The following is a 12,059-nucleotide window of genomic DNA, read 5'->3' as shown; positions in this document are numbered from 1 at the left end:
CACTGGGGACCACAGTTGACAAAGGGAAGGGCGCTATTGTTACATGGGTTTTCGATGCCATCAGTTCTCACAAGGTACATATTCTTGAGCAGAGTTTGTGCTAGTCTCCAGCTTCTATGGATGGAGTAGTCCAAGGATGCACTGGCCGGCTAAGATGTTTTATTGGTGTAGTTCTATCCCATACCTTCTTTGTTCTCTTGAAAATCTCGACAAACATCCTAACCTGTATTGTTAAACAGTGTTTGTGGCATTCCCATAAAGGACTAAGTAATTCTTGGTTTTTGTAAAAGTAACAGCAAAGGCATACATTTCCTCAAACAGGCTGAGAAGAATCCTTTAGTTTACTAGGAGGACATTAGCTATCTTGGTACTGATTCCTAGTTCTCTTTTTAATTCACGAAATTAGGGAATTGCTATGTTTTTTTTTATCATATTAGGCACAATGTTTTTCTATGTGACAGTATTGTTGGTAATGCAGGAGATTTTTGCAAGCCTTGATAAAATCCAAAGGAAAATAGTTTTTCAATTAGGAATAACATTTTTAGTTGTAACATTGCTAAAGATAAATCCAAAAAGGAAGTAATTGTGAATCAAATAACATATGGTAGGATTTTGTAATTTCAGCAGAAAAGCCTCATGGGCAGTTAGATTTATTTTAAATGCTAACTTTACTTCAGGGAATTTGAATAGATATCATTTCATATCTTGAACAGATGTTCTTTTAAGGATGAGCGGATTTCCTCACTTCCGCTCTATTGTTGTTCACCAGCTTCATTATGAATTAGGTTTTGATTCAGTTATATTCCAGAAGCTGGGGAACTGTTCTCTTATGTGGAATCAGTTATTTATTTCAGTTTTAAAAATATTTTTAAGATTTAATGCACCACATTCTTTTATCTTACCTTTCCATTGCAATAGAACAACAGGTATAAAACAACAGCAAGTGCTCATGTACAAAACAAAAGAAAGAAAGAAAATCCACATACTTCCTTCAAAACATGTCCTTTATATCAGGGGTAGTCAACCTGTGGTCCTCCAGATGTCCATGGACTACAGTTCTCATGAGCCCCTGCCAGCGTTTGCTGGCAGGGTCTCATGGGAATTGTAGTCCATGGACATCTGGAGGACCACAGGTTGACTACCCCTGCTTTATATGACAAAAAGTATACATTTAATTATTTTTACACAGAAGGTTAATTTTGCAGAGGTTTGTATTATTTGGGGTTATTGTACAAAAATAAGGCTCGCCCCTGGTGGAGGCGAGGAATTCCCTGCCCCAGATCCAGTTGCCTACAGCCATTAGAAGCTGCAGCAGGAAAAATTAAGGAAAAATGCTTAATTTCCTTATAGGAAGCTCTCACCATAAAGTTCCTGTCAATTACCCAGAAGTGCAAGGAGTAGCTCTAGGAATCATCAGATTATAGTCAGAACGTCTGGGTTTACCACAGAATTTCTGACAATTCCTAGAGCTACCCTTTTTCCCTTCCAGGCAGTTCTAGGAATTGCTAGGAACACTCTGTTAAGAACTTACTTTATGTAGGCAAAATCTTATTTTTTATTTTAATTTGTGCTCCCAGGATTCTGACTCTCTCACAGCCCTCCTGTTGGAATATAATTGTAAGATGCCTTGACAAAGGAAGGGTAGAAGCGTTTTGATAAATGTTCTCCTAAAAGAAAAAATAATGAAATACAAACACCTTAAAAACTATCCTTTCTTCCTCTCAAAGAAAATTGTAGAATATGAGGAATTAATTCTGAAAGATTCTCTTAGTTTTGCTGGGATGTCAGATACCCCACTGGGGCTGGGGGAATTGCTGCTTTGGCACCCCCTCCTGAGCCAACTGGGAAGGACAGACCATAAAAATAAACTTGCTGTTGTTATTGTTATTAATAATAGTAATAAAGGGGGAATCCCCCAATCACCCTACCTGAAACTTGTAGAGAAGCATTTATAGCTTTGCCACAAATGCCGCCCACCGCCATCGTGCAAGCCTGCTTCCCCTCAACCCAACCTGAAACTCACTCTGCAAAAGATACCACTTTGTGTGTGTCAGCTTCCCCCCCCAAAAAAAAAACCCTTCAGAGATAGATGCCAGCTTTCACTGCAGCCCACTTTCAGCTGGCAATGCTATGGTTTGATGACATAATTTCTTTTAAGGAAGGGGGTATGTCTAAGAACATCAAAATTGCTTTTCTACCATGCAAAAGAAAAATTAAATATAATTGTTTAAAAATTGAAGACTTCATTTTGCTACTTTAAATGTATGTATTTAGGAAATAAAATTCCAGAAGAACTTCTAATTCTAAATTTGATTCCAATAAATATTGCAAATACTATGATTCTCAAAAATCCAAGAAGAAATTTGGAAGTGGAGGATTTTGTAAGCAACTCTCATTCTTACTAATTTAAAAGAATCTACTTTCTGACAATCATATGAATATAACCCACTTACTTTAACTTTTTCTATTTAGTTTAAATGGGTCTGTAGATATGTTTTTTCTTTGTCTTCAGTATGAAAAAACCCAGACCATACTCACAGAGCTGAAGCTGAAGTTTGAGATCACTGAGCAGGAAAAACAATCAATCACAGATGAACTCAAACAGTGTAAAGACAGCCTGAAGCTGCTACAAGAAAAAGGAAACCATGTAAGTTGGTAAAAAGTGTGCTTCAGTTTTTGGCTATTTCATTTTGTTATGAGGTCATATGTTTGTTAGATATATAGGAGAAGGTTTTGTAGCTTTGTGTAGGCTCCAAGAATCACACACCCACAAAGCATTCATGTGGTCCATGTATTTCTGGACTTGAGCTCCTTTAAAATATCTGACTCTGATCAATACAGTTTCATTACATATAATTATACTGGCATCTTTCTTCAGAATAGATGTGCCAGTGTCCTACTGTGTAGGCAGAATTATATTTTTTGTGTTTTATTTTTGAAAATGTCCAAACATATTTCAGTCAATAATAACTTTTAGTCCCTGTGATGTATAAAAACTCTCAGCTATAAATAATGTTAGGCCATATCCTGCTTTGCAGAGAAATAAGCTCCATACATCTAGATTTTTGAAAAGCTTTTCTAAATATTTATTTTATAAATGTATATGGTGTTTTCCACTATAATAAATTCTTAAGGCAGTTCAAACATAAAGGAAAAAGCTCCGTGAAACATAATACCAACATCATAACAAATTTCAGTTGGTATTTTTAACCACTGCTTTTCCTTGGAACATATTTAGGGATGCCAGACTCCTACTAGGGCTGGGGGAATCCCTGCTTTAGCACATTCCTCCTGCTTTGGGAATTAAAATCCCCCCTCAAATTCTGCCTGCCATAAACTCCTTCCTGCACTTGAAACTTGCAGAGCTGCAGACTGCTCCAGCTCACCAGAATCTCAGAGAGCCATTGTTAATGGCTTCCTCCCATGGCTACCATGTGCACTGGCTCCCCCCCCCTCCACCTGAAACTAGCAGAGTTGTAAACTGCCATGATCACGCCCCCCCAAAACTCTTAGAGCTGGCATTTGTAGCACTGCCCAACGCAATCATGTGGCCCAGCTTTCCCACTACACATCTGAAACTTGCGGAGCCAACTGCTGGCTCTGCAAGTTTCAGGTGTGTATGTGAGGAGTGGGTGTTCATGATGGTGGTGAGCAATATCTGCAGCAAAGCCACAAACACTGGGTTTGCGAGTTTTGGGGGGAGCAGTTGGTGCAAGGTGCGGGGGCCTCTCTAATTTGGGCAATACTCTACCATAGAATTTTGCACAAAAGCCAGAGCATCACATCTGACATCATTTCTGTGATGTCAGCACATTGGGGAGCTTCCAATCACACCCCCAAATCCCCCTGCAGGTAGCCCACTTTTATCTAGTGACCCTAAACGTATTTCAATATATTTTATATGTAATCCTGGACAAGATAATTACAATAAAATTCTTTGCCTGTAGATGAATACTCATGGAGGAATGTGAAAATATTCTACTGGATTGTATAATATATGTAGATTAAGTCTAATTTACTTAGATTTTTCTTCATAGAATCAATACAGGTTTGGCATTCAGCCATGTAAAATTTCTTTCCCAATTCAGTTCAAGCGGGTCTCAACATTCAAAGTAGCATCCTATTGCAGGGAGCATCCAGAAGAGTTTTGTAGTAATTTGGCCACTCTGTTGCAGAAAAGCTTCTCTCTGAAGTAATGATATTCAAAGGTTTGAACTGGTAGCTTAGTTTCTTCAACTTCTTTCCTTTATTACTGGTTGATTGGAAATGATGTGTAATATAGATTTCTCTATGGAGATATAAAGAAGACAAAGACAAAACAATTTTTATAGTCAGTTGAAAACATACTTCATACAGAGAAGATATCAGATCAATAAAAACTGAAAATAAGGTAACTAGTTCCCAAGGTTTTACTTTTCTGAAAAAAATATAGATCTGAATGGACTTGCTCTTGTTATTAATACACTTCCTGTAACAAAAGTGCTAAATATATCAGCTGCTGAAAAGTACACCTTCTGCAACTTTGCGGTTAAATGCAAAGGTATGGTAGCAGGATCCCCAATAGTTGGCTAGAGAGAACTTTCCTGTTAAAATATTTTATTTGGGAAAGCATAGTAAAAAGGATGAGTTGTTCCTTATAACAATTACTTTGGTTTGAATCCAGATCCTTGGTACAGCAGTTAAGAGGAACAACCTCTAATATGGAGCATTGGGTTTGATTCCCCCATTCCTCCACTTGTAGCCAGCTGGGTAACCTTAGGCCAGTTACAGTTCCCTCAGAACTCTCTCATATCGATTCCACAAGGGTGGAAAAAGCCATACGGCACCAGGGCCGGCATCCATATGGCAGCGGGGCTAGTCCTTGCAGCCATACAATGTCGGTGTCAGCCCATCCCTGCCCCAGGCCTGGAGCACTTTAGGCCCTCCCTTGCAAAAAAAAAAAACAACCCACAAAAACAGCTCTTCTTCTATTCAATTGGTAAGCATACTGTGTATGCTATTTTGGTTTCTTAGTTTACTGATAACCATGCATGTCAAGGCAATGCAGATAACTACTCAAGTAGTACAGATAGAATCAGGTTCCAGTTCTGTTCACTAGGCATGGTCAGGAGAAAGTCGTGCTTCAGTTTAAAGTTCACAATAGGCATATGGTCTTATTTTAACCTTTTTATAGAATAGGAAAGAGCCTCTTGTGGCACAGAGTGGTAAGGCAGCAGACATGCAGTCTTAAAGCTCTGCCCATGAGGCTGGGAGTTCAATCCCAGCAGCCGGCTCAAGGTTGACTCAGCCTTCCATCCTTCCAAGGTCGGTAAAATGAGTACCCAGCTTGCTGGGGGGTAAACGGTAATGACTGGGGAAGGCACTGGCAAACCACCCCGTATTGAGTCTGCCATGAAAACACTAGAGGGCGTCACCCCAAGGGTCAGACATGACCCGGTGCTTGCACAGGGGATACCTTTACCTTTATAGAATAGGAATTTGGCCTGCAAAAAGAAATATATTATTTCAAACAAATAGAATGAGGAATTAAAAACTAAAGGTGTCTCTGACCATGGAGTCAATCCAATATTCAGTGCATTAGATCCAGCATTTACACGGGCAGATAGACTTCTGCCTGTGGAGCATGACTTTTTGTAACCACCCCAGGAGTGTGAAATACCCCTGTTCCTGGAGGTCTCAGCTCTCCTAGGAGCAAGATTTGGGGGAGGAGGGTATGTTCCATGCACCCGAGGAAACACTTCACTGGATAGTTGGGAGCAAAAGCCTATATCCTTTTCAGTCCATGAAAATAATGCACATTATTCAATATTGATTTCTACTTACCCTCATAAGCTAATCGAATAACATGTAGACTAGCTACAAAGTACTTCACTTAACTCAGATCAGTTTCCTACATTAATTCATAACAAACTACAGTTATAAAGAGTGTTAAAAGCCATACTATCCTGGGTATGGTATGCACACATACATAGATTTAAAAAGTTACCACCATGGCTTCATGTGAATTGTCTCTCTTTTTAAAAGTTTTTAAGCTTTCTTAACATTATTATTTCCTCTGCAAAAGCTTTATTATCAGTTGATGGAAGAATTGTATTGAACTGTCATTTATAGAGTGTGAGAGAAAAGGAATTTTATGTATCTCATTTAATTTTATCAAATAGATTTCTTCAAATCGATTCCTTTAGAGTGAAAAGGCAGTTGCCAGGATGTCAAATATTAAGCGCAATGGAATCTTTTCATTCTCACTACACTTTGAGCAGTAGGCTCTTGATCAAGAGTGTATAAATTTAGCATATAAATTTTTACAAGATGCAAGGCATCATTTCTGCATAGTTAAAGGCCAGTGCAGAATCAGCATGATTCATAAAGTATTTTGTTTCTACACATTATGTATTTTGTGTTAAAAATGTTTTGTTGGCAAAAGTTTTTTTGTTTTGCTGGCATCTTTTTTGCCTATCATTTTTGTATCTGTGATTCTGGGCAGCTGGATATTGTATTTCTGTGTGTTTATCATTGTAAACTTCCATTTAGTGTGACAGCTGCTATTATTAATATGAGGGTGCTATGTGGAACTTGATGAGTCTGTATTAACTGCATGGGATTGTTTTCCCATGTGTTATGTCAGCAGGATCTAGCACAGGAGGAGATGAGGACTAATCCCTGCTGAATCATAAGCACCATCATTGAGGGCATGGAGTTGAAATTAGAGGGTTCTCATCTTAAATCCAGTTTCTTTTCCCCCCTCAGATTTGGATGGATACCCACAGAGCCAAATGTTCCCCATTCTATGCACTCTTGGCCACCTTGTGTTTATGCTTTGCTGATTCTCCCACAGTATACTGCATGTCTCACCAACACCTTTAGTTATCTGTAACTGTTTCCCTAGGTACCTCCCATTCCCTTTTTGGGGGTCAAAACATCCCATTGCACTAACCAAGTATTTTTCTCATAGAAATGAATGTAAACATCAGGCATCGCAATAACAATTGGGTGGCTTGAGGGTATGACTAGCACAGTTTTCCCCATGAGGACAGCCCCAAATCATCTTGAGTAGTCTGAGTAGATGCAGACACAGAATTTATTTTATTATATCTATATACCACCCTCACTTGTGGCTCAGGGTGGTTGATATGAACATGCTCTGCTCCAGTACCATTTATATAACTAGGGCACAAAGCACACAAAGGCTGCTTTTTGGTCTTCAGAAAAATGTTTTGCACAACCCAAACTTTGATTTGCAAAGAGTGCTGACTCAAAATTCTCTTGGCTACAGAGGTTATATGATGTCACAGGGTTAAGTGACAAGTGAATGGAAAAGGTAAAAGTAGGCAGTAGTTAACCATCCATGCATGGAGGTTTTCCTGCATCCCTCTCCATTCATGCAGCCCTTGCCAATCATTCCTGGGTTCCCAGATTCCGTGCAGAGGAACAGCCACATGGTTCTAATGCAGTGGTTCTCAACCTTCCTAATGCTATGACCCTTTAATACAGTTCCTCAAGTTGTGGTGACCCCCAACCATAAAATTATGCAAGTGTTCTTTCACAGAAATTAAACCAAAACTGACCATTGGCGTGAAGATCCATTGTTCATGACTATATACAAATTGTATATAAATTGGTGGGTGCCTTTAGGAGGAGCGGCAACAATGGTGACCCCCCCCCCAGCTGCTTGCCCTGCTGCAACCTCTATGAAAGGGCCGTTCAACCCCCAAAGGGGTCCCGAGCCTCAGGTTGAGAACCACTGTTCTATGGGATACACTGAAGAGGAACAAAGGAATGAAATTGAACCCTTCTTTTCTGTAGCTAGAGAAGGAGTAATTTCAGCTGTTTGTCTTTTATCACTCCCACCAATCCATGGAGCTCTTTCTCTATGCAAGTTCCTTGAGTCTAGGAATGATCTTCCCTGGGGTTCAAAAGGGGCTGAACGAATGGACAGGAATGCAGAAAAACTCCACATTCCACGCATGGAATGGTTGGAAATTTTGTGGCATAGTATTATTAAAGGGCTAAAGATGAATGAAGCAATTTGTTTCAGGATATTCAGATAAGGATAAAACCTTCACAGTTAGCTGTGCATATTGTACATTATTGCTTATATCATCAGAGGAATATTTCTAAGATTCAAAATGAGTTTAAGCCTTATTTTGCCCCAAAAACTAAGCTGCATATGACAAGTGAGAGCATTCTTAGAAAGAATTCCTTGCTTTATTATCAGCTTCCTTGTTTAGTACAGTGGCGTACTAACTTTGTATACCAAATTAGCTGTGTTGTGTTAGATGTCTTTAATGTTTCAAATGAAACAAAACTCTCTATAAAGTCTCCCCCATCTAAATCATCTTTATCTGGTTGATTTTTTATAGCTCAAAATGATTTTAATATCCCTTCCCTTCCCTTTAGCCTTCCATATTACCACCCGTCCCAGCCGTATTCATCGGCCTAATCCTGGCTTTCCTGTTTTGGTGTTACAGCCCATTGTGGTAGAGAAAGGTACTATAAGCACTATTCAGTCCATGTATGTTCGTCCCTCTCACCTGTTTGTGCCATTTTTGTAAAATAGTGCATGGAGAAAAGCAGGTATTCATTTACCTGACACAAACCTTTCATGTAATGAGCCATTATTTGTAAGACTCGCAAGCCAAGCAAGCAACTAATCATTTAACATCTGTCTGTTTTCCTTGTGCTAGTGCTAACAGTGTCCTGTTGTAACATAATTGTTTGACTGTGCCTTTTCTAACAGAAGTTTGTCTTTAGTGAAATGGGTCATATGAGGCTTCAGAATGAGGGCCTGAAAGACAACTTAACTGCTTAATTAAACTTAATATAAAGAGCTTGTATATGTGAATTTGGCCCTTTATTTTCTTTTTACCCTCAACTAATTCAGAAATTCCTCTCTGAATATTAATGATTTTATTTTTAACTACTGTGGTGGAAGGAAGAAAACAGATGGTGGGTTTTGTATTTCCAGCTTCAAGTCTGCAGTGATCTCTGGTACCATGCAAAACTGCACTCTGAGATTGTGACCCTCTATCTGAAATTATATATCTCAAAATTGTGAAAAGGTGGTATGCGAACTACATGCAAGGTTAACGTTACTGGATATCAGATCAGGATTCAACGTAGGCCAGAAAAGCTTATTATGCATTGTCAAACTCAGTCAAGTGAGCAGGTGTACTCAACCTCGCTGAACTAAGATATTGGAGGATGTGGAAGAACTGTTCCAAATTTGGCATGGCATGCATCTGAACTATACTTTGGCACAAACAATAAATGCTGTTAGCAACATCAAAGATACAAAAGATTCTTGGGAATATATATTTTTATAAAAAGCAGACTGAAATTAGGCAACTATGAAAGTCCCAATGAAGATGCATTTATGGAGACTTGTGCCCATTGGAATTCATTTTCTTGGATGAGCTTGACCCCCTTGGTGCCCAGAGACAGAATTTATCAAAAGCAAGAGCAGATAGGAAATACTTAACCAAAGGGGTTAAGTCATTAGTGTCCATTGCAACAAATGAGATGTTGATTCTTGTCTTTTTCTCCACACAGAAACAATGGCCTTGGATGCCTGTGATGGCAGCTTTGGTAGCTGTGACAGCCATGGTGCTGTACCCAGGGCTAACCAGAGCTTCTCCATGAGAACTGTTGTTGAATCCATACACCGTCCTCTCTTTAGAAGCTGGCATCATTCACACACTGGGGGAAAACCAGATTTCATTCTCTTCTTTTTTACCTCTTAATACCACGGAGTTTGGCTTCCGAACAGCAGTAGGGGCATTTGCTTTAAACTGTACAAAACGTATCTGTCTATCAAGAGGGAATAAAATTATGACTTCATTCTACCGTGAGCAATATTGTTGCTTACAATTTCATGTAATTCTTTAAAATAGTATGTTGGAGTTCTAAATACTGTTATGGTGGCCTAAAGTAGGCTTCTTGGTACCAAATTATTTATAATGGTTAGGTGTTTGGGGTATTTTACTTTAGAATCTGATTGCCAGATTGAAAGCAGTGGATTTTTTTTCCTGATTGGGTCACCCATGCCAAATATCCGTTAAGTACTTGGAAGCAGATGCAGCGTGCTCAGTGCCTTTCAGTTTGACTTTATTTGTACATGAACATACCATTTTTTTTTACTTGCTGTGAGTCACTGAGCTATGGGGAACAATTTCTTTTTCCAAGTTCTTGGACGGAAACAAATATTTTTCTTCAGTAAAAGTCCTATTTTATTGATGATTTGGGAATGAGTATAATTCATTGCCAGCCTTAAAGAGCTCTAGAAGCAGCGGAATGGGAAGCATCCATCTAGACTGTTCTTGCGTGCAGGTGTGTGCATGTGTGTGCCTGAGTGAATTAAGGGTTTTCTGGGAGCAAAATCTAGATTTTTCTGATGGACTTAGTGCAGTGATCCAACTTTTAGTTTGAATGTAATTTATTAAATCTCATGTATATAGACACTATAAAACTCAACATATTTTTCACATATCACATTATAGAAATGATTTTTTTTCCAGTCACTTACTATCAAAACTGAACTGGGGAAATGATGTTTGTCTCTTTAATTGTATTTTCATTAGCATAACTTCATTATGCGAAGTGCTTGAGTGCTTCTTTTTTTAGGGGTATGGAAATTAGAAGAAGAAAATCCAAAATGGATAAGCTTTCTGGAAGTTTAAAATAACCTAATTGGTCCTCTATGCAACAACTTAAACTGAAAGAATGTGCTGTCAACAATTCGAAGCTCTACATCACAATTTAAATGGCCTTAACCGTAATGTCCCCTGTAAATGTTGACTCCAGAATGGAGGGTAGTGCTCATTAAAATCTGAATCAGGTATTGGCTTGCACAGCAAAACAACTCTGTTAAGGTCTGTACTGATGTAAAAAGAATTGCTAATAATAATTTAAATGTTTCAGCTGATGGGTAGTTCATAGGAAGGTTTTCTCAGCAAAAATTCCAGAGGTTTAGAGGGTTTAATGGCAATCCACACAGAGCTAGTTGAATATTTAAATAGATTTTTTTTTAAGTTTATGATTCTCCTTGGAGGTTTTGAGGCTCATTTTCCTTTAATGGTTCTGTCTGAAGCTATATGGGATTTGTTAATGGGAAGATCACTAGATTTAAGGGAATGTTAGACCACAGATTCTTAGAAAATATCATTTTTATTCATTTCATTCTTTTAAGTTGCAGGAAGCTGCCACCTATCCACAAAACACACACATGCCAGTGGTACACAGTACCTCTTGTATATAGGTTATTGCAAATATTATTCTGAAAATGCTTAACTTCAGAATTACATTTTTAAAAGTAAATAATTGTTTTAAATCTATTTTGTAAAGATATAAAAACCAATAGAATTTCTGGAGTACAGATTGAACTATTTGCACTAACACACGTGATGTGCATGATTTAATAAAATAACTTTACTCTCCCTATGAATTTTTGAGTTGAATCTCATTTGACAATCGCAGATTTGTAGTATGTTGCACTCTAGTGAATGATAGAAGTTATATTATGAACAATGTTTGCATTATGTCTGGTGAAAATGAAAGTGACCAATGGTTTCCCTTTGCTTTGTGTGTAAATTGGCCTACTAATGTAAGTTTTACTGTTTCATTATGCTCATACAACACAAGGATACACCAAGATTGCAAGGGAGGTTTGCTGGCTGTAGGTTAGTGCAGATAGTAAGGTTAGTAGGTTAGTGCTGATAGTACCATGCCAGGCATCACATGGTATTACTTTGTATGTATTTTTCTAGTTTTGAGAAACCAAAACAGTAGCATTGGATGGAACTACATGTTTGAAAAGGACACAGGCCTTCAGTTGAGCGTGGAAGCCCTGTGGGAAATTTCCCTTCTTTCTCTACATTGTCCTGGTACACTTTACTCAGTCTGCTGACAACATGACTCTCCTTCATACATGCACATCGCCATAGCATCCAACAAGGATATGAGAGTACCATTATAAACCAAACATTATGAATGGGGTGGGAGGGAGCACCCTTGCTATTTTTGGTAGCGGCTCTTGTTGCTTTTATCACCGTTCTTCCCAAAGA

At 38.5% G+C, this 12,059-nt stretch overlaps 1 protein-coding gene across 22 annotated transcripts in view; it reads left to right on the top strand.

Moving 5' to 3' along the window:
• The window catches only part of SLMAP (sarcolemma associated protein), a 120,895-nt gene extending 109,455 nt beyond the window's left edge, over positions 1 to 11,440 (top strand). For 13 of the 22 annotated variants that reach the window (XM_077325461.1, XM_077325459.1, XM_077325465.1 and 10 more), the window contains 2 exons: positions 2,513 to 2,647; positions 9,550 to 11,440. In XM_077325461.1, coding sequence (XP_077181576.1) covers positions 2,513 to 2,647; positions 9,550 to 9,639 — 225 coding nt within the window. In that variant the 3' untranslated portion in view covers positions 9,640 to 11,440. Of the gene's footprint in view, positions 1 to 2,512; positions 2,648 to 8,397; positions 8,488 to 9,549 lie in introns of all 22 variants that reach the window. The other 9 variants (XM_077325474.1, XM_077325475.1, XM_077325473.1 and 6 more) reach the window with 1 other exon arrangement.
• Positions 11,441 to 12,059: the final 619 nt, after the last annotated feature.

This window comes from Paroedura picta, chromosome 3 (genome assembly GCF_049243985.1).
Source record: "Paroedura picta isolate Pp20150507F chromosome 3, Ppicta_v3.0, whole genome shotgun sequence".
NCBI lineage: Eukaryota > Metazoa > Chordata > Lepidosauria > Squamata > Gekkonidae > Paroedura > Paroedura picta.
This window is presented reverse-complemented; position numbering and strand designations above follow the sequence as displayed.